Source organism: Paralichthys olivaceus, chromosome 13, assembly GCF_024713975.1.
Source record: "Paralichthys olivaceus isolate ysfri-2021 chromosome 13, ASM2471397v2, whole genome shotgun sequence".
Classification (NCBI taxonomy): Eukaryota; Metazoa; Chordata; class Actinopteri; order Pleuronectiformes; family Paralichthyidae; genus Paralichthys; species Paralichthys olivaceus.
Window position 1 is genome coordinate 11,883,373 of NC_091105.1, and position 22,562 is coordinate 11,905,934.

At 41.1% G+C, this 22,562-nt stretch overlaps 2 protein-coding genes and 1 long non-coding RNA gene across 8 annotated transcripts in view; 2 read left to right on the forward strand and 1 right to left on the reverse strand.

Annotated features, from left to right (window-relative positions):
* The window catches only part of LOC109633517 (uncharacterized), a 30,967-nt gene extending 15,392 nt beyond the window's left edge, over positions 1-15,575 (reverse strand). The window contains exons 1-3 of one of the 3 annotated variants that reach the window (XR_011245899.1): positions 15,441-15,575; positions 11,492-11,679; positions 1,744-3,342 (exon numbers count right to left, since the gene is read on the reverse strand). This is a non-coding gene — a long non-coding RNA (uncharacterized lncRNA). Of the gene's footprint in view, positions 1-1,743; positions 3,343-3,685; positions 5,711-8,884; positions 9,046-11,491; positions 11,680-15,440 lie in introns of those variants that run through there. The other 2 variants (XR_011245900.1, XR_002203004.2) reach the window with 2 other exon arrangements.
* Positions 3,560-8,783, forward strand: sp8b (sp8 transcription factor b). 3 transcript variants are annotated; one of them, XM_020093453.2, is made up of 2 exons: positions 3,560-3,679; positions 6,345-8,783. In XM_020093453.2, exon 2 carries the CDS (start codon positions 6,378-6,380, stop codon positions 7,674-7,676), a length of 1,299 nt encoding a protein of 432 aa, XP_019949012.1. In that variant the 5' UTR covers positions 3,560-3,679; positions 6,345-6,377; the 3' UTR covers positions 7,677-8,783. The 3 variants fall into 3 exon arrangements, with proteins under 3 accessions (XP_019949012.1, XP_019949010.1, XP_019949011.1); XM_020093451.2 differs by lacking the exon at positions 3,560-3,679 and adding an exon at positions 5,717-5,877; XM_020093452.2 differs by lacking the exon at positions 3,560-3,679 and adding an exon at positions 5,886-6,161.
* Positions 15,576-15,660: 85 nt separating the features above from the next.
* macc1 (MET transcriptional regulator MACC1) lies at positions 15,661-22,105 on the forward strand. 2 transcript variants are annotated; one of them, XM_020092555.2, is made up of 5 exons: positions 15,661-15,818; positions 17,471-17,593; positions 17,687-19,734; positions 19,971-20,159; positions 20,237-22,105. In XM_020092555.2, the coding sequence occupies exons 2-5, from the start codon at positions 17,479-17,481 to the stop codon at positions 20,438-20,440; spliced, it is 2,556 nt and encodes an 851-aa protein (XP_019948114.2). In that variant the 5' UTR covers positions 15,661-15,818; positions 17,471-17,478; the 3' UTR covers positions 20,441-22,105. The 2 variants fall into 2 exon arrangements, with proteins under 2 accessions (XP_019948114.2, XP_069393610.1); XM_069537509.1 differs by lacking the exon at positions 15,661-15,818 and having other exon boundaries at positions 17,452-17,593.
* Positions 22,106-22,562: the final 457 nt, after the last annotated feature.

The following is a 22,562-nucleotide window of genomic DNA, read 5'->3' on the forward strand; positions in this document are numbered from 1 at the left end:
CTCCTCGGATGACATAACAAAAAAGCAAACATTTCTCTGTCCTGCGCCTCTCGTTGGCTTCCTCCACCCACACTTGAGAGGTGACAGGCGTGCACCCAGACTTCCATTATTATCCAACACAGCAAGAATGCCTCCAGGAGGATAATTACTGAAACTTGAAGAGCCAGGGCTAATCCTAAGTACTTCACTTTGTATGACTGCCTCGCCCGCCTGTCTCTTAGACTGCCGCTCATACTGACAAAGTGCAATGTTGGGCTCAGTGAAAGTCAATAAGAAGACCTCATGGCCCACAGATGTAGCGGTCGAGCCAAATGGCGGCAAAATACACTGTTGTCTCTGTTTATCATAAGCAGCCTGTGTTTGGAACACTGTAATCTATCACCTCCGAGCAAACAAGTGGCCTGGGGAAAAACAGAGCACAACATCCAACGAGGCTACCCAACAATTTCTAAAATAAATTATTCAAATTCTTTTTTTAATAATAGTCAGAAAGTCGTTTGGTGAGAGGAGAGCAAACAATCCCCACACATTACTGAGGGATCCAACACAGGCAGGAGGGCTGCAGTAAGAGCTACGACACAACCTGAAATAAAAAGTCCTGACTGTCACTGCTGCTGCTGTCAGCCGGGCTGTGACTGACAGGCGCTGAGACAGATCATTAGCACCCTGCCCTGACATATTTGCGTGACAAGACCCACTGCAATTCTCAGGATGTTCGTTATTTAACATACAATTATCTTAATATAGGGAGACAAATTATGCCCATCCAAATTACCATTTACATGGTTTCCATGTAAACCAGCAACATAGGAACTGTGAACAAAGAAGCCAGCGATCAGTGTTGTTGAATAAATCCATTTTAAATCAAAATCTCTAAACAACCACACAAATGCTAATTTTCTGATTTTATCTGATGTGATTTTGATAAATATATAGATTTCAATTTACTGGTGGTGATTTACTATGTCTTGTTTTGATTTTTTTTTTATGCAAAGAGACACAACTTGAAAAGCAAAGTATTCCAGTGGCTCTCTCTCTCTCTCTATTCATCCCAGGAGGAACCAGAGGCTTCTCCAGACAAAGCCAGGAACAGCTGGCTGATCGATACCCGACAAAAGCTCAGAGGTTAGAGCAGTCAAAAGATTGTTAACTAGCCATTTTATTTGCCAGACATTTATATCATTGTTTATGGTTCAGTGCACATCTTCAGTACTGGCCATGCTGCACACCTGTGCTTGGAACACTTTCAGGGCCTCTTCACCCACTTTTCATGACCTCATGGGCAGAGGGAAAAAAATAAGGCCATGTCTCTGAATCCCAAAAGATGCTGAGATAGATAGAGAGAGGGACAGAGATATAGAGAGATATATAGAGACAGAGAGACAGATAAAGAGACAGATACAGAGAGTAATAGAGATAGATATAGGGACACTGACAGAGATAGGGAGATACATATATTTATAAAGACAGAGATAGAGATATAGAGATAAAAGGGAGATAAAGAGATTTTGAGATAGAGATAAAAAAAAGATATAGATGTACAGAAAGAGATAGAGATGAGAGCGATAGAGCAATAGAAAAAGGTTTTACAGGAAGCATGTATGTGTTTTTGCCACATGCAGATGAACTAATATTAGTGGAGGACGGGATGGACCTGCTTGTATATATGTAGACGTGCACATTCCTGCATATACATGCATGTGTTTACGTTTGTGTGAGCTCAAGTGTTGTTGTTGGTGTTACCAGTGCATCCCAGCCGGTAACACATGGCTCTGCTGCCACCACTCTGGCTCGTGTTGTGAGTGTCCCTGCAGGCTGGCAGAGAAGGGGAGACTCTCTGTGCGGCTCACCCAGGCGGAGAGGGGCTTCCTGCGCATCTTTTGTCTCACCATTTGGGCCCTTGTGTCTGTGGCTGCCCCTGCTCCTGCTCCGGACCCACTTGGCAGCTCACCGCGCAGACGGACATCTGCTCTCTTCCAACCTCCTGGTGAATAGAGAAAACAACAAGCAACAGACCCTGCTCTGCACACTTTAGTCTATACAGTTACAGTGTCTGCTGAGACAGTTGCTATCTCTATCCATCTATCTATCTATCTATCTATCTATCTATCTATCTATCTATCTATCTATCTATCTATTTATCTCATACAGTTAAACAGTATTGGTTGGGACATTATTTACTGCATAAAGTTATATAGTCCATCTATTTATTGCTCAGAGTAACATAGTCTCTGAGACCATTTTTTTCTATCTATCGTATATTTTCATAGCATCTGTTGGGAGACAATTATATCTACCTGCAAATCCTTCTATCCATCCATCGCATACAGTTTCATAGCCCCTGCTGGGTCAATTTCAATTTATCTATCTATTTATCTACGTATGCATCTATCTATAGCATAGTTTCATAGCATCTGTTGGGACACTTCAGGATAAACTGCAATAATACATTATTGCTGTAAATCATTACCAGCATTTTAATAATACACCCTGTGTATTTTTTTAAAAACGGCTAAAATATATATATATGAGTGTGCAGCCTAAACCACATCCTAGTCTTTTAATTGCTGAGGAAAAGCCACAAGTGATTTCCTTCATCTCACGGTCTTCCTCCAGAAATAACCTATGAAGAGGAGAAGGCCCTCTCACACTAAATCGAGTGGCTTTGTAAACCTCCACATTAAAAAAAAAAGTATAGTTCTCTCTGCATCTCATGGCCTGACTCCTTTCTCCCCCGGTCTCCTGTGTGAGCGCAGTGATTCTGCAGCACGCAATATTGAGCACACTTTGTTCGTGCTCAGCGGCCCAGAATAACTCGGTCATTATGGTGGCGAAAGGGACAGGTTTTGAGTTTGATTTCATGATGGTAATATAGCCCATGTGCGTAGGAGAAGAAAGCCTTCAATGGGGACATCTGTTCGGTGCGGCTTACAGTTACAGCCGCCCGATAAGAACAACCTGTGCACATGCTCCATATGAACTCGCACCGACCCTCTCTCTCTCTGTGTATGGTGTGTGTCTGTGTGTGTGTGTGTGGCTGCTGAGCGCAACAGGCCACAAAGGAAGGTCCTTTTTTTATTATTAAAGAAAAGTGGTGCCCTAGGAATAAATAAGATTATCAGATTTTTGAAAGTGATGTGGATTAAATATCTCTTGTAGCTGTGAGGCTTCAGCAGCAGGGGTGGGGTGGTGGTGGTGGTGGTGGTGGTGGGTTATCGCACTGACCTCTGACATCAGTTTTGCTGGTATATGATCACTTGGTAATTTGTCACCAGAGGCCAACATGTCCCCTGTAGCTGCAGCACATATACACTGATGATATCCAAATGTCCTCCCACCCTCCTTCCAAAAAAAAAAAGAAAAAAGAAAATCATAATATAGAATGAACAGGAAGGAAGAGGACATAAGGGAAACCAGTTTTACCACAATTACAATCTGGTGTTCTGCTGAAATATAAGCTTTAAATTCTGTTTGAATAAATAATGTGAGCGTCTTTATAGGAGTTTATTGTGGAAACAGGAGGTTGGTGGATTATTCCCAAACTTAATCCCAACAGGGCTGAGAGTGTAACATCACTGTGGTCCTGAGTGAGAGCGGCTGCATGGAGATGTGTTTTTATTCTGCTGAGAGCAAACGTCGAGGGTCAGTCAGTGCACTGCGGAGCGGAGCAGCACGATAGGTAGGTTTGTTTTTATTCTCACTGTGTCACATTTCATTCTCTGCGACATGATGTTGTGCTTTTCCATGTTGTGCGACTGATCAGTTTTGGGGGGAAATAAAATAATTAACGAGAGACGAACGGATCGATACAGCGTCAATCAGACATGTGGACATGTGTGTGTGTGTGTGTGAGAGAGAGAGAGAGAGAGGGTGTGTGTGTGTTTTCATGTTATCTTAAATCTGCTCCTGCTCTTTTAGGCTACATGCATTAATGGCTCATTGTGATTTTCTATTTTTTCCTTAAATAATTGCACTTGATGAGTTAGAGAGCAGAATCATTTAAAAATAAATAGGATCATTGAATTATCCGTTTAATTGCTGCATGCGGGCAAATTGCTAAAATCGTCTCATCATTTCTAAATATAAATACCACATGTGCTATAAGAGTAATAATTAATATAACTGCATGTAAAATGTGCACGATTTCGTCCTTTCACTCCTCCTGCAGCTGAAGGCAATGCAGCGCAAATTAATCCAAAAAAAGCTGTTGTCCAATCCTAGAAACACAAGAATTAATCAGATAGTCCATCGATCACGCTGTGTAATAAAGGAAGCGACACGGGTTAGGCAGATGATGTGATGAATAATCCCTGGTCGTTTTAATTAACTTTTCCCTGTCCTGTAATGACCACGCTGGTCAACAGACCCGGTCAATAAGCATGTTAATATCAAACAAATAAAAGTGCGGATGATTAAAAAACCTCCTGCGTTATTAAATTTGAAATTCAAATGAAATTTATGCGTCCAGTGCACACTGCATGCTAATAGCGCGCACACACACGCACACACACACTCAAACGCAGAGACAGTCCCAGGGTTCAACGCTGCTTTTTACGCACAACTTCTTATTATGTAACAGCAGCTTCCTCTATGGATTTAACAAATGTCAGCGGGCAAAGTGATGAACCTATTCAATATAACCAGCTTATCATTTCATTTTCAGCCTGACACACTCCACTCTAATAAATAGTCACAGTTAATGTGCCCCTCCAACATTATCTATATTGCCAATAAGACCTAAAAGAAATCTACATTTTTGAATTTTTACAAGGCAGATTTTTTTCCCCCCTAAGGCCAATATACCACACACACACTAACTCTTCATCTTCCTCATCCTCTTCTGCCTCATGACAAACACAGCGCGTAATAAAAACGAATCATCCTCCTGCGGAATGCACCATCTACAAGTTTTTAATCAAAACTGTCAGGATAATTGAACACAATTACAGTCATGTGAAAGTTAGTGCACGGGGTAATATGGGCCCGCGACCAGAACAATGCAGCCTTTATATGTTGTGTAATAGTTTGTGTATATTAACTCTTTAAGGAGTTTTTAAAAGAAAATGCAGCGGGGTAACTTGTGCCTGCAGTCGCAGAATATAGTTTCAAATAGGACCAAGATGAAAGAAAAAGTGAAAATAAGATAATTAAGATATTGTAAAATAAAACTTCTGAGCTGATTTTAAAAAATAAATGTGGAATAGGTGAAAGTCCACATAAACTTTACTCTCCTTTTACCGTGGAGAAGAGTTCAAATAAAAACACTCTTCTTGTTGAGAATAATTTAAGAGATCTTAAAAGATTGCCAAAAAATAAATACTTTGAAGTGAGTTTAGCTTTTTGTTGGTGCCTGTTTGTATTTATTTAATTATTACTGTTATGTACTATCCCCCTGTAGACACAGGATTATCACCCTCCTCCTCCTCCTCCTCCCTCTTGTCTCTAAATTTATGGAATGTGATGTTCTGTAAAAAAAAAAAAAAAAAAATTTCAATAAGTGGCCCCTTAATTCCTCCTTCCTAATTCACTCTCATTTAACTCTACCTTCCTTCCGCTGTCTTATATGATGGAGGGGGCGGTGGGTGGGTGTGGAGCTGATGTCTGAGGCGCTCTGCTGATGACCTCACGGTGAGTGTGCGGCGGCGGTGCGGGGACAGAGCCGCTGATTGGTCGCCCGTGTCACAGCGCCACTTCAAAGCCGGAGAGGAGCCTACAATTGTGGAAGAATGGGCGGAACGCGTCATTGTATTGCACACCTCTAAAAAAAAAAAAAAAAAAGAAGAAAAAAAAAAACCCAGCGCTGTGATTCATAAATATAAAAAGATCCTCTGAGGAGGGCAGTGGTTTTTTTGTGGGATGGCAACTTCACTTCTAGGGGTGAGTTCTAAAAAGGACTTTTCTTGCGGGTTTAATTAGTTCTTGTCATTGTCCGGCGGAGGGGGGATTAAACTTGCAGAAAGCAGCCTGCTGCAGCGAAGCCAGTGCGTCGGTTGTTTTATTCCCTGCAAGCGCTTCGTGTACGAGACAGAGAGCCGAGGCTGCGTAGATGCGATAAGAAGTTCACGCCGGTGCAGAAAAACACGCATGTTGTCCTTGGTGTCTTGTCTGGCGTGCGTTTGTAGGCGCTGTGTGTCGCGTTTGTCTGCTTTCTGTTCGTCCAGGTAGGAAGTGTTCACGATCTTATGATTTCTAGACTTTGTGAGGAGAAAGATTGTTGAGTCCTCCGCGCATTCCCGCTTCGAGCGTCTCTTCGGAGGTGAAATGCTGCGTTTCAGTGTCTGTGATGAACCCGTTAAACTTGTTGGACTGACCCTGTCACTTACAGCTTTTCTTGTCCCTTCCAGGAGGAGCCGAGGTTAGGATCGACTCCTTTAGCCATGTTAGCTGCAACATGCAACAAAATAGGGAGTCCGAGCCCTTCGCCGTCGGCTATTTCGGATAACTCCTCGTCCTTTGGAAAAGGCTTCCACCCGTGGAAAAGAGCCGCCGCGAGCAGCTGCAGCCTCGGGTCCGGCCTGTCCGGTTTCGGGGTGTCCCGCAACGGAGCCGGCATCTCGGACTCTTTTGCCCCCAACAGCTCCAGTGGATCCAGCGCTTTTTCCCTCACGTCAGGCACCTCGTCCAGTTCCCACTTTGGAAACGATTACTCTGTTTTCCAAGCGTCCGTCTCCAGCAGCTCCCAGGAGTCCAGCCACCAGCCGGTCTTCATCTCCAAGGTGCACACCGACAGTTTGCAGGGCATCTATCCGAGGATGAGCGTCGCGCATCCCTACGATTCCTGGTTCAAATCGTCCCATCCCGGTATCCCCACCGGTGACGTCGGGACCACCGGAGCCTCTGCTTGGTGGGACGTGGGAGCGGGATGGATTGATGTTCAAAACCCTAATGGAGCAGCACTACAGACGTCCTTACATTCCGGTGGACTCCAGACTTCCTTGCACTCTCCCCTGGGCGGATATAATTCTGATTATTCCACTTTAAGTCACTCTGCTTTCAGTACAAGTCCCTCTCCACACCTGTTGACAACCGGCCAGCACCTGATGGACGGCTACAAGCCGGTGTTATCCTCTTATCCGGACACAAGCCCCTCTCCATTAGCCGGGGCAGGGGGGACTATGCTCTCCGGGGGTCCACCTGCATCTTTAGCGGGGTCACCGAGGTCATCTGCCCGCCGGTATTCGGGCAGAGCCACCTGCGACTGTCCAAACTGCCAGGAGGCGGAGAGACTAGGACCGGCGGGCGCCAGCCTCCGGAGAAAGGGCCTCCACAGCTGTCACATCCCCGGCTGTGGGAAGGTTTACGGGAAAACGTCGCACCTCAAGGCGCATTTGAGGTGGCACACCGGCGAGAGGCCGTTTGTGTGCAACTGGCTCTTTTGCGGGAAGAGGTTTACGCGCTCCGACGAGCTCCAGCGACACTTACGCACACACACCGGGGAGAAGAGATTCGCTTGCCCGGTGTGCAACAAGAGATTTATGCGTAGCGATCACCTGAGTAAACATGTAAAAACTCACAGCGCCGGGGGATCCGCCGGTTCTGGCTCCGGGGGCAGCGGAGGGAAGAGGGGGAGCGATACCGACAGCGAGCACAGCGCGCCGGGAAGCCCACCGTGCCATTCCCCCGACCTGTTGCACCCACCTGAGTCCACCCAGGGAGTGGGCATGAACGGCCTCTAAAAACTCCCCTCAGTGAAGTCAGAAACTGTGAAACAGCAAAGTGGTCGCGGTGGACTCGTCCCTGAGGACATGAGAGTGGACATACTTTGGTGTATGCGCAAAGCTTCACCCTGGGTGTTGTCATTTAATGAGAAAATAGGCCTATGCGTTTCTTTGACTGTTTTTCCAAGTGTTTAAGACTATACTAACTGCATTATTTCATAGCTGTTGCCACCAGAAACTTCCCATTAATACATCTGCGGTGTGAAAGTGTAATCAAGTAACTGTGGGCACACTGGGACAGGGAGACACAACTCAAACTCCCCTGCAGCCTGATCCTCACTCTGCACTGTTTGGTTTATGTGAGACACAAAATATTAGAAAACACTGCTGTGAAAAATGTAGGGCCTGCAAAGTTGTGTAACTGCTGTCATTCATATTGTTCAAAAAACAAACTCTGGCACTTTATTATCTGGCAGTGAGAATTCGTTTTTTTTGTCCCCTGTGGACGGACTGCTCGGTTGGAACAAATACCTGTGGAGTGTGGTAGGATATGGGACAGGGGTGGTTTTCATTATGTGCGTCTGATCCCATAATGGAGGAGCAGTTGTAGGTTCATAAGGTTGTCATATATTGCTGTTCACTCCACAGCCTATACAGTGTGCTCTCTAAATTTGTAAGTAGGCCAGTCGAGGTTAAACTTACACTTCTCTTCAAACGTGTTGTATAGAATGAGACATGTAGGTTAGAATAATTACAGCCCGATGTAAAGGTGAGTAATGTATTTGTCCAGGAGACGATTTTGTATAGGTATTTCTAGTTGTATATGGACTCTAGTAAATATTTGAAAATATACGGAATATGTACTTGGATTTTTCTTTGACATGATATGAAAATGTATTTGTGGGGAGTTATATTTAACCACGAGTTTTCTTGTATTTAGGGGTCTATCATTAGGCGCACTTTGAATTTATTTGTAAGGTTTTGAAATCATTTACTGTTTACCCACTCATTTTAATTTAAGTAAGCATGTTGTAAAGTGACTTTAATTTTACAATGATATTTTTTTCCTCCTCCGAGAATGGCTTTTTATGGAAGCCACTCAATAAAGTCAGTATGAATTCAGAAGCAGTTGATCGACTCACTTTATTTGATTGTTGAGTCGATAACATCTTTTTTCCCACCGGCAGACCAGAAACTTTTAAAATCAGAGTTTGCTAACCAACAGTTTATTATCTTATCTTCTTAGACATTTATTTTCTGCTTTAAAATTGAAATATTAGAGATGTTGAGTTTTTTTTTTTTTTTAAATCTCCGTGTTCAGCTGCTGGTTTTTACAGGTTCTTCAGGCCGAGGAGGAAAAGGGCCTCCAGCAACAGGAAGGCCTCAGCTAGAAATACATGTAAATTGGTTTAATCAAGATATTAAGGAAAAATACAATCAAGCAATTTAATGGAGAACCTGTTTTAAAAAACAAGGGAAGGAAATCATCTGTTGCACAATTTAAATTAAGGGTTAAATCACATTATTCTTTCGTTATGTATTTTCTTCAATTGAGCGTGAAAATAAAACTTACATTTCTCTGAGGCCACAAACACGCAAACTAAACTACACGTCGAACTGTGTTAAACCGCTGTTTCATTAATCCCCAATGACGGTGTGGTAGGATAAATATCACTATAATTAACAAGTGCAAAGGTGAATAGCCGAGATTCATATTTTTATTTTTGCTCTTTATTTAATTCTTAATCATCATTATTCTACAAAATAACAAAACCACACACTTTTTGTAATCAAATCCTCACTCACCGGACATTCTCCTGAATCATACTCGAGTTTCGTTTATTTGAAATTGTGCTGTCAAAAAATGCGTAGCAGGATTAACACTAGACCACTATTGACACGAGTCTGTTCATAATTAAAAAGTATAAAAACAATTAGGGAGGAAACAGACTTTGTGTAACTTGAGGAATACTGTTCCCCTTCAGGCTGCGCATCATTTGACCTGAGCAAAAGTTCGTGGAAATCACTTTCTCATTACTGGCATCAAAACTGAGGCCGCGAGCATTTACACACTGGGCTGCAACACATATCAAGTGTTTAATCAATTGATTCAAATAATAATGAAAATAGTATTTTTTTTCTTTATTATATGCGTTTTGATATAACCAACAGAGTTCGGCCTTTTTTCTTTTGTGCGAGCGATTTAGTTTTTCTGTCATTTACAATAGAAATCAAAATATTGCAACCCGGATAAAAGTTTGTCCGATCTAAGTTATTACCTCCTTATCTCTGCTGTTTTTGACTCATCAGATTTGCGCGTGCAGTGATACGGTGCCGTGCGTCCTGAAGCGCCACTGATGGATCATTTTAACTGCGTTAGAAGGAAAATATAGATACAATAATTTCTCTATCTACTTGTGTTTTAACATGTTAGGGATATTTGGTGTTTTTTGTTTCATGAGCTCACAGTGAGAAGTGAACTAAAACCACTATCTTTCCAACTTTTTGAGTCTGCTTTTTACGCACGGCTTTGTAGCGCCATCTAGCGCTTGCAGTAAAACCAACTGCAATTTCAAATGCTTTCCCTGCTTTGAAATCCACTTGTCCTGAGGAACTTGTGCTTTGAGAATCTGGTAATATTATGTGTCACTTAAAAAGTTTCAGTGAATTATTTCAGGGAACCTCTCAGTGCTGCAGCACCAAATAATTTTCATAATTCTAAATGTGTATTAATAAAGAGTGCCTGGTTCACCCGTATGGGCATCATAAGGAGACAAAGTGCTGCAGGTCTGACTTAAATGTGTTGGTCAGAGATGATGGACCATCTGGAAACTGAGGCGCATACAAACTTCTATATGTAGCCTAATATGCTTTAACTCAGATTAAATTCAAATAAGAAATTGAATACATACAGGTGTCACTCACCCTCATTTAGCGGTGCAGATATTAGATAATCTCTGCGTCCATCACTATTGTCTACAACAGTTTTGTTGGAATTACTGAAAAAATCCCCATGATGACAAAATAATCCCTTTAAATGCATCATCTTAATGCACTACAGTTCCACCTTCGTACATGTTCTTGCGATGACCCATGGAGTTAGACAGAAAATGCTGCACGAAAAGTTTGAAGTGAAATTCAGCCTAATTCAGAAGGTATATAAAGTTAAAAAAAAGTGTTTGACTAAAGTAATTCCACATTTGCTTTCTCTGAAATTAAGGATTGTGTTAAAGAGACCCTTATGTAGATACTTCAGCACAGTCGATGGCAGTAGACAGAGGAGCTCAAAAGGCTCTTGAATAATGGCAGTTTGAATATTCACAAAAATTTAATTTAATACAAAGATATCAAACTCAAATGTTTTGTCTGTTGCCTTGAACCTACAGGCTTGATGTTGTCTTTGCTCTGACTGTCACAAGATAGTCATAATTCATCGCAGTAAATATACTCAGACGAATAGGACTGAGGGCAAAACATAACTATACAGTCAAGTGTTCTCTTTATCTCATAACGTGTGATAAATAATTGTTGTTAATTTCACAATGGTTTATTTAAGCATTTAAAGAAAGCATCTTCAAATTCCAGGAAAGAGTCACTCAGTATTTTGTATCTATATGATCTGCTATTAAAATGTGTGATGAGATCTAGGATTAGATTTAGGCCCTGAACATGTGAGAGAAACACTTTTCTTACAAAAAGAAAAAGGAACCAAAAACTTGAGTCTTGAACATTTCAGCAATCTGAACAGATTACTAATATAATCAAATATTAACCATTAAATATAGAGTTAATGTGTCAGACTGCATGGCTCTTTGTTGTCATGTCATTAGTACCTTGCCTCACTGTTGCAACATCACATGGTCCATGAGGAATGTCCCGCCGCTGCCCTCATTTGAATCAAACAGGCCCCGGAGAGGAAGAGCATGGACGCCAGGATGAGGAGGACGAGCTGCCAACTGTGGATGAAGGCCACAGAAACAGCCACGGTCGGAGCACGATGATCCAGCTGTCCCGCAGTCATCTAGAAAATAATAAGACAAATATTAGTATTCTCTGCTGGATAATAGAAGTTTAGATGCATCTGTGGTTTTGAGGTGGTATTCTGCTGAATAGCAGATATGAAGAGAGGTATTGGATTTTCTTGCTCTAACAGCAAATCACAGTGTTGTGGTCACACGTTGCAATGATGCATCTGTGGTCAATTTTGTGGTTAATACCCTGACCGCACTGTCATTGTCATCAAAACAGCCAATCTCCGGTGAACGGCAATTTGACATGGTTCACAGTTTAGTCAAAATAATTAACAGTAATTGGTGTAACACTGACAGTGGTGCCCTCACACAATGCGTCCAGCAATTTCAATTCGTTTATGTCACAGACTGAGTTTCACCTGTCTGAGTGGAATACGCACAGATTCAGGCTCAATGTAGAAAAAGCTCTGTGGGTTTGCAGGAATTGTAACCTCAGTTTAATGACTTCATTACATCAATGTCCACAAAATCAATACGTTGAAGTCCACAGCAGAATCAAAATGAACACTTTTGCTGCCTGAAAACAAACATCTGCAATGAAAGGGAGGGAAATACATGTACTTTACCTCCTGTGGGATCAATGTAAATCTAATTCCTCAAGAATAAACCAGGATTTGAGATCAAAAGACAAGATCACATTCAACGCAGCCATGGTTTTCCCAAAAGTTTATCTAAAGAAGATAACAGGAAGTGACAAACACAGGAAGTGACAAACATGTCCGCCCATGATGAAAATTCAAGTCAGCAGGTGAGGCCGAGCTGATGAGGGTGATGGGAGCTTTCACTGATTCTTTTGCCTCAACACTTCAGGTCTTGAGCTTCTCTTTCACCATGACCCCGACAGATGCAATACTACAATATATACTGGAAGATCTGTAACATCAAATATTACGATTACAGCAACAATTAGCTGATTAATCAATTCCTAAACAGACATATTTGGAGACTGTTTTGATATTTGATTAATCAAATTCAAGTTAATTTACAAGCAAGATGTCAAAGAGTGGATGCTTCAAGCTTTTCAAATATGAAGATTTTCTGCTTTCCCTTGTCTTACAAGAGTGGGAATTACACATCTATTCTTTTTGGATATTATCTGCAGACACAAAAAGAAACTTTAAGGAACCATGTTTGTGAAACTGTGATCGACTTTCTTCACCATTGTCTATTCTGGATCCAACGATAGATTGACTAATAATGAAACAATAAGTCTAAATGATGACAAAATAATTCTAATATGATTTATATTTCTTTGCTGTAGAATAACATTGAAATGTTGCTTAGAATTAGATTGTTTGCTCATCAAAAAGCTTCTTAGCAGCTAAGTACAAGCTTATCTTCATCAGTGATGAAGTTTTACTCAGCAGCTCCAGTTTGGTCTATGTGCAACAGTTCTGCAGCTCTCTCTCTTGTTGGATTGGTGAAAAATGCAACCTCAACCCACTCTCTGGAGGAAGAATACAACACACTGATTCAAGGGTAGAGGAACGGCGCCACCAAGTGGTGTCAAATATAAACTGCAGCCACCATTAGTAACTTTGAACCTGAAATTCTATTTACTTGTAAAAATGTATGTATCTACAGTGCATGGGGAATGGGAAATGGAAGCACTGGTGAGGGAAAGACTGGCTGATACAAGACACATCCATAATTTGTACTGATATAAATTAGTAGTAAAAGGCCTGTTTCTAATGTGTGAATGTTGTTGCAGAGAGAAAAGACTTATAGAAAATAGTGATAAAATAAGGGCCAATGTCAAATAAATGAGAATATTAAAAAAATAAAAGAAATAGTGACAGCCTCATTCAGATGATCTGATTTGTGCAGCTTTGAAATATTGCAAACATGTTAAGCTATTTAAATCTTCTTATCTTTTCACAGGCAACATGACAGTGGGGTGACAGCACAATTTCAAACAACATTCTTTTTCAACCACATAATTGGTTCAGAACAAACTTTACACTGACAAAAGGCCTTTTTCACAGCAGATAGTCTGGCATGCCATACATACTATGAAAAGCACAGGTATTATCAATAATGTGTGACACTGGGAGCCTTGAACTGAAGCAGGAATTAAGCCAATGTTCATTTTATTATGTGCATCTGTGGTTTTCCTGCTCCAACATAAATGTATTTAAAAAAAAAAAACGTATCGCATTAAAACATTAAAGTGCCATTATTCAACATTCTTCTGAACAAACAAACTGAGGTCTTGATACTTTCTGACTTATTCTACTGTTGTCAAACAAGTTGTCTACTAAACGTCAAGTAGTTTTAAGCAAACATTTCTCAGACTGTTTTTAGGGCACAGATGAATAAGCTTTATCAAGCTTCAGATCCACAGCCGACACTTTATTGTACAAACAAGTTCATTGTTAGTTGTGACCATTTCATTGGATTTGTAAGAAAAATGGTGACTGCTGACAACATTCTCAAAAGCTGCCACAAGAGAGCAGAATATGCTCACTGATGTCTTTTGATACTGGTTATCAGACACTGAGATAATTCTTAACTGGCAGACTATGTGAGGTATGCAGGGTTTGTCCATTTCAAATTTACAAAGTAAACATCACCTTCTGCCTTCATGCACAGCACGGGACAATATGCAAATGTGATTAGGAAATCCAGCTACAAGTAAATATAATTTTAATATAATGGGATATCATGTTAAATCATATAGTCTACAAAGAACCACTTTTGCAGTCATGTTAATAAGTCATGCTAAAGTCCATGCTGCTGCAGCCACTGACCATATTTGTTACATGAAAATTCATAATCTACTCAGAGGTGCTTAGTGACATTCCTTAAGAGCAACTGCCTTTTGAATACCAAGACTTACATTCAAGAAACACGAGAACTCTGACAGAGGGTTTCTGCAGGTTTCAACAAGTTCAATTAAAGACTTTAAGATGTTTTTGAGACCATAGTAATTAATGTTAAGAGCCATGTCAAGTACGGCAAATATGAAGAATGTCCCATCATTGTACACTCTCTCATTATATCTCACAAAACTACAAGCAAAAACAGTATGTAATGGTGTCTTTCTCACAGCCAAAGTGAGATAAATTCTAACCAGGATGTTTGTGGTTATCAGTTCCGTGTTCTAAGTTATCAGGACACACACACACACACACGTTTAACCATAAAAGCCTTTCAAGGCATAAAATTTAGATTATTGAATTTTAGACGTTTTAAGAGCCTGTGAAAATCCTTTTGAAAGGACATTTCATTAAGACAGATAGTAAACTTCTGGTTATAACTTTTCATACACTATTGTGCTATAGGGTTAAGCTTTCAGTAGTCAAAATAGTGGTTTCCTGTTGTGCATTTTTTCCACAAGGATCAAATATGACGCTAACAGGCTCAGTTAGTGATCTATTCAGGCTCTCATCTCAGCAGATGTGTACACAACCTGTTCAGTGAGATAGTCACTCGTCCTTGACCAGATTAACATGTCAACCTCTCTGTTCCTGTTGGCTTTGATCTACACAGGAAAAACAGCAGCAGTGATAACGGCAAACAGTGAAATCAATAAATACCCAACAAACACCATTATAACCAAGTATCAGAGGGACTAGCATGACTTCTAGGCTTCGTGTTGTTTTATCTGTCTCAATAATACACCACAACAATTTATTCGTAATTAGCAAATCGTTAGCTAACACAACCACAACCTCCCAGAGTTGTGTCGTCTCAAATAACTTCAGCTTAATGTTGGATCTGTATGTTAAATGCTAACTGTGTAAATCACCCTCGCTTCTCGTGGACGTCCTCTTTGAGTTTGCAGCTAGCAGTAGCAGCTAACAACTAGCAGCACGCTCATCGGCCCCTGTCGAAACCGGCATGCAGTATCACTCAGTTCGAGGTGCGGCTAAATCACCTGCGCAAACAAAGCGGTTGCATTGTGGGAGTTGTAGTCTGCCGAGCCAGAGAGGCCACTCCTCCAGAAGGGGCTTCCTGAGTCGAGTAAAACTCCCAGTCCCGAGATTCTCCGTGTCGGAGAGCAAACAGAGTAACCTGAGGAGGTGAAGCTCGTAGATACTCGGTAGAAAAAAGAGTCAATGACAGAGGACTGGTTTCTTCTCCTGTCAACGCGCCTGAGGAAAACTACAAACATCTCATGCCGACGGTGAGATCACACTTTGCTTCCTTTCGTCTCGTGTTGAATGTGTTTTTAACTCTTATAAATAGAAAGTACGCTAAGAAGTTGTACTTTATTAATATGTAAGTACGCAGTGTATAAACATACACCTGTAGCTAAAGTTAAAGATATTAAAGTCTAAATCTGTGCTGCTGATAATCTGGATTATTATTGTAATATGTAATAATAGCACATTGTTTCCATAACTCTTATAAACAGGGTCACAGAATGCTTTACAAAGTTCAGGAGAATGAAACAACACAGACCAAAACAAAGATAATAAAGATGACATAAAAGAACAAACATCTTCCACTACAACCAGTTAAAAAGACAGACATTAAAAAGACTTTTCTATGTGCAGTGATTTAAAACAGGTAACGTCCAACCTCCCCATGCATGGATCTCCAAAGCAACAAATGAATGTAAGCTTTGCTTCAGAATATTTACTTCTGATTAAATTAAAACCATGAAACCTGTTTGTGCAGCACCACAGGAGATACAGTAGGCGTACGAAGGACAGACATCTCCCCTGTCAGTAGTACAGTAGCCACTTTGATAGTAGCAAGCAACGCTGGGAGAGCTACACTGTGTCATAGGCCTGACAAGACCAACCTGTTTTTGTGCACTGGTGTAAGAGACCACATTATTAATGACTGACTCACTGTGACAAGTCATGAATGGGTTGTGTCCTTTTACGCAAACAAGTGACAGGCTGAAGAGTTCAGGCTTTATTCTGCAGTTGGAACAGTTTTCTGTGAAACACACACACAGAGGAGACCTGCAGAAACCCTGAGGCTCAACTATGCTGAAGGAAATGTAGCTGAGACAGAACAATAACTTTGCTCGCTAGTCTCATTGCTGTGCAGGGAGCTGTTGTGACATGTGTCACAGCATTTCAAAATATATGGCTGCTTACAGATGTTTCTGGGCTTCAGGGAACTATGACTGTGGTCAATTCATGTAACAATTATTTAAAAGTAGAAAATGTAGAAATGCCATCAGTTGCCAGGAGTCCCATTTGACATATTCTGATTTGTTATTAATATACTTATATAAGATTAATATCTATCTATCCAAGAACATATTGTGGATCAATGTTGATTAAGTAAATTGTCGACAAATTGTTTAATCTCTTTATGAGTTATTATAATAAGTATGAAATATCTTTATTCAGGATATTATGTATTCTTTTTATTCTACTTCAGGACTCTTGGTAAGATTGATAAAGGAATAATGTAATATAAGGAATAAAGTAGAGCTGGGCGATATGGCCAAAAATGCTAACAAGATCATGTCAGATAATAATTATCACTTTATCAAGTATCAAATATTATTTATTTTACATTACAATTCTTAAAGAGTGACTCTGGAATGGAGGTTGTGATTTGATAAGCAGCAAAACATTTTACAAATCTGAAGTTGATCAATTATCTTCAATACCTCCTAACTTTTCTTGCATAAGCTTTATATATATATTACACCTATGTTATGTTGGGATTGATGAAAGGTATATATCGCAATACTTATTGTCATTGTTTTATTGCCCAGTCTTAGAATTATAATAATGTTTAGATTAGTAAAAGCTGCTAGTAAAAGGCAAAATACAGATAAATTAAAACTACATTGTTTAATGTTTACAGATGAAAATATGGCATCTGGAAGATTAACGTCCTTCCGTCGTGCCGGTAGTCTTATGCGGAGTAAATCTGAGGGGACACTGATTGACCTGGGTGACAATACATCAACAAGCAACAACCTGAATGGTAAATCCCTCTGAACCTCAAGCTGGTTTTGCTCTAAATGTGAAATCCCAGTATATTTGTACTGTTAACAGAACCAAACAATTTTTTTCACAGGTGGGCATGTGACACGAATCCCACAGAACTCTGAGTGGCCACTTCTACAGCCAGAAGTTGCTCAACCATCTCAGACAAACAATCCCTTCTGGAACAAACTGTCTGGATCAAACCCGTTCTTAGATGACATTTTGCACAGCAGCACAGACAAACACATTTTCAACACATCAGATGTAAAACAAGACAACGAAAAACATCAGGACACAAATATCGATGATGCCATCAGCACGTCGTCCGATGAAGGCAACGTGGGAAACTTTTTGCAAAACAAACACAAAGTCACCAATAGATCAGGGAGATGGAGGAGTGCTTCAGACATCCTGGATGATCTGGAGAGAAAAGTGCCAAAACGGGAGGACAGCTTCAAACCGCCCACGCCAGTGCTGAACCCAGACTTTGAGTGGCTGAAAAATGACAGAGAGGCGTATAAGATGGCCTGGCTGAGCCACAGGCAGCTTACCCGCTCGTGCCTGGACTTAAATCTGATGAGCCAGAGCCCCGGATGGGCTCAGACCCAGGCCACTGGTTTTCAGGTTATTTGCAGGATCGGCCACGCTGGAGGCACGGTACAATTACCAGACTCAGATGTTAGCATGCATATCCCAGAGGGCCACGTTCCTCCTGGAGAAGTACAAGAAGTTACTTTGAAAGCAATGCTAGACCCTCCTCCCGGACTCAATAACAACTACATGACAACCATGAGTCTGCTTTTGGAGGTAGTTCTCACGAACATTAACACAAAGACGTGTATGTCTCTGGAGGTGAAACTGTCCGGAGAGGTGAAGAGTGACTCGTTAAGTCAAGTGATGACCACCGTGGTCGGGCTGTTGTCCAACAAAAGAGAGGGGCCCTATGTAAAAGTGGACGATTGTTACATTTACAAAAACGTGATGCAGATGAAGCTCCAGAACCTGAAGACACATTTTTATGTGATTGCAGTCGCAGAGGCCTCTGCAATTCAGTCGCCCGCTACATCCGTGTGGGATTACCTTGACCGGCATATCACTGTAGCAGTTTATGGTCCCAGGTACATTCATCCATCATTCAAAGTAGTAATAGTGGTTTGCTGTCATGAGAACGTTCCACCAAAGCTTCCATTTTCAGATATATGTCGAGGCAACAAAAACCTGCCTCCGCTTGTGCTGCAGCTGTGGGGAAAACATCGGTTTAAACCCGACAAAGTGAACGACCTGCGTGTCAGAGTCAACATCAAAGGCTCAGCATTTAAAATCAAACCTGAGGACAAATTGAAAGAAGTGAGACAGAGTCAGCTCAAAATAGGGTCGGTTTTGAATCTGCCTGTTGCATTATCTTGTGCCGGTAATTCAGAAATGACTCCCTTTGAATTAGATCTACAAGTGAAGGAATCAAACACTGTGACTGTTGCACATTTCCAGGTGCCCTCCCCTCCCGCACCACCCATCCGATTAGAAAAGCGGGGGTCGAGGCAGCTGGAAAGGCGACCCGAAATAGCGAGAACAGTATCCATCCCAGAGGAGAGAGTTCCAGATCTCCCCAAATTTGAAAACAAACCTGTGAATCTGCAGTGGTACGGTGTTGCCCTAAAGTCAGTCCTCCGTCAGCCACGTGTGGACTACTTACTGGAGTACTTCAAGGGCGACACCATGGCTCTTCTCTCCAGAGATACCGTCAGGTCAGTTGGTAACTCGAAAGTAAAAGAGTGGTATATTGGATTTCTGCGCGGTAGGACCGGTTTGATTCACTGCAAGAACGTCAAGATCATAACCAGAGACCAGGTGATTGACTTCACCGGCATCAAGGTCACCACAGAGGTGCTCCTGGACAACATGTCATTGCCCTTCAAGAAGCTCACTTACATGTACTCTGCCATCCAGACGCTAGTCACTGAGCACATCACCAGCTGGAGGGGTTTAGCTGATGCTTTAGGGTACAGCAACCTGTCGCTGGACACCATCACACGAAGACACGCTGAAACCGAGGAGGATAAGGTGGCGTGTGTTCTGGAGAAGCTTAAGGAAGATTGTCACGCAGAGAAGAGCAGGAAGTTTTTGCATGAACTAATGGTGGTGAGTAGAGAAAATCATGTGTTTTAAATTCTGAGAAATACAAATGAAAGAAGAACTAGTGTAGTGCTTGTTCGAAACCCGCTTGTTTGGAATGGGCTGTTTGCTTGGCCAGTTTTCTTTCTGAAGGTGTGATCTACAGTTATTGAGCCACTCATGCTACAGCAATTTCACAGCTCATATGTTCTGATTGTGTTTTCCATGCATTTTTATGAGCATTCCTGCGTTTTTCATCCTAGGGCCTGCTCAAGATGGACTCTGTGAAGCTGGTGGCTCAGCTCATTCAGAACACTGTCATCCTGTCCACTGCTGTGGAGCTCGGGGTCCGGTGGCGGGAGCTCGCAGAGAAGATGGGGAAACTCTCCAGTGCTCAGATCGCCGGCTACGAATCACCACATCGAGGGAAGAGTGGAGACGTCGGCCCCCAGGTGAGCGTACTGTATACATTGAATGTGATCTACGTGTTACTGTACACATCAATTAACTATGTCCTGCTCTGTTGCAGTCAATGTGGAAGCCTGCCTATGACTTTCTGTACTCCTGGAGTCTGCACTATGGAGACAGCTACAGGGACATGATCCAGGATCTGCACCTGCTGCTAGACAAAATGAAAAGCCCCGCCACCAGACAGTGGAGGCAGCTGACCGGTGCCCTCATCACAGCAAACTCTCTGGATCTCTTTCGAGCCTCCGCGTACCCAAAAAGCTAAACCTTCTGCAAATTCACTCTAGTGATGACGTCAACCTCCACGCACTTTGGTAAACAGAGACAGAGGTTTTGTTACGCTGCCGTAAGGATTTAATGAAGATGTTAAAATCTTTCTGTTGTCTGTCATAGCTTTGTGTTCATGTTTGTCTTCAAAGAGCATTAGATACAACTTCATTGACATTCAGCCAGGTTCTTGCACTAAATCTCCAGACCTCACTCGATGAGTATACACTTGAGCTGTGAAGGAACGTCATTTCATCTTGCAATCAGATGAATATTAAGGCGTTTGTCTACCTTATTGTGCCAATGTAAAAGAGACTAAAAGTAAAATTTCATTTTGGTAGATAGTTTACAGTGTTTGAAAATGCTATCGTTCTTAAACTTATTTCTGCAGTACATCCTGGGTATAAGCTATAGTTTGTCAGTCTCATAACGTTACAGATTGAGCTAGCCCGCCAACCATAAAGCTACTTTGCTTGTCAGACAGATTGGAGCCTCTTAAAACATTGTGAAATACATTATGAAATTAATTGTTAAAGTAACGTTCACCCTAAAATGTTTTGTTCAGAAGTTTGGTTCACCCTCCAGTCAAACTTAACTATTATAGATGCTTGTTTTATGACTGTTAAAATTACAAAAGTAGGGACCCATGAGTTACTTTTTGTGACTGTTACACGTTTGCAACCTTTCTCTCGATATCAGAATTTTTTTCATGCCTCTGTGCTGTCAACAGCTGCTGCTGTTCTCTTCTAATGATACAGTATATCCAAAATGCCTGGAGGGAATTTCATTACATCTGGCACAAACATCCACTTGAACGGTGGTTAAAAATAGTGATGGTTTAAATTTGGAGATCAGACGTTATGGTCACTGTGACCTTACAAAACACGTCTGACCATATATGCCTAAAGTGCTTAAGTGCTTCAGAGTGTTTTGGGGTTGTAGAACTGTCTCTCCATACGTATGTACGTCCACATGTCTGTCCCATTCTCATAAATGAGAAATCTCGGGATTGCCAGGAAGGAAATTTCATTATGTCTGTCACAAAGGTCCACTTTGACTTAAACTGATGAACTGATTCGATTTTGATGGTTAAGGTCACTGTGACCTCACAAAACACGTCACCATTACTGATCTTAAAGTATGAGAGGGAGCTGCAAGCACTAGTTTTCTGCACCACATGTATTCAGAGCCAGAAACCCAATAGACACTGTGAACACTATTACTGACCAACAACCTCATGGGTTTCAATACATTGACTTAAATAAATATTTACTGTAGTTTTGTGTTGAAGGTGACGATATTCTTCCAAAGTGAAACACGCTTTTTAAGTTTCCCTGATGCCAGTAAACAAATTGTTAAGATGGTGATTTACTGTGCATGTGTCAAAAACTATTGTTGTTTTGTTTTAGTGTATTTGTTATTTTTATACGGTTATGTAAAATTATATATATGTAAAAAGCAGACAATTTCATGGGGTGTACAATGTGAGCATTATATATTTATTTGTAGCATCATGTTTTTATTGCCAAATGAAAACCTCAGTATTTAGAGTAATTAGAGTTCACTGTGCGTTCAGTCACTGGAAGTACAGACTAAGATTGATGTTGATACTGAAATGGAGATGTATTACATGAAATATAAATAAATATAACTTGCATTAAGATATCTAATTAAAGATGGTGTTAAATATAACAGCTACATTGAGCTAATCCAATTGTCATTAAAACTTGTGCAGGTCCATCTGCTATATTTGTTATATAAAATCTTATTTTAATACATTTCAGCCTCTGTGAGACTTTTAATTTTAGTATGTTTAATCATCTGATAGAAACAAATGTCTGCTCACTGAAGCTTTTCCATTGATTTTCTCTGGCTGTTTGCTTTTCCCCACACTGTTTGTTTAAGGTAGTTTCAGCCGAGAGCATTGTATGCCGGTTCTCTATCAAACAGACGCTGAACCCACTTTACTTTGGCTCACTGAAAGCACCTTGGGAAAAGTAAATCAAATAAAGAAAACGATATCAACAGGGTGAACTGATTCAATCTCCGACATGAGACTGATTGTACGAGAATGCACTTAAAGAGATTTCTTTTAAAGGCTGGTGATAAACAGTGTGGGA

Bases quoted from the DNA above. Each gene is read 5' to 3' on its own strand.
- sp8b (XM_020093451.2), top strand. From the start codon at position 5,857: ATGGCAACTTCACTTCTAGGG. The intron at 5,878-6,344 runs GTGAGTTCTAAA...TGTCCCTTCCAG, and splicing joins TGGCAACTTCACTTCTAGGG to GAGGAGCCGAGGTTAGGATC.
- macc1 (XM_069537509.1), top strand. From the start codon at position 17,461: ATGTTTACAGATGAAAATATGGCATCTGGAAGATTAACGTCCTTCCGT. The intron at 17,594-17,686 runs GTAAATCCCTCT...TTTTTTTCACAG, and splicing joins AACAAGCAACAACCTGAATG to GTGGGCATGTGACACGAATC. The intron at 19,735-19,970 runs GTGAGTAGAGAA...TTTTCATCCTAG, and splicing joins TTTTGCATGAACTAATGGTG to GGCCTGCTCAAGATGGACTC.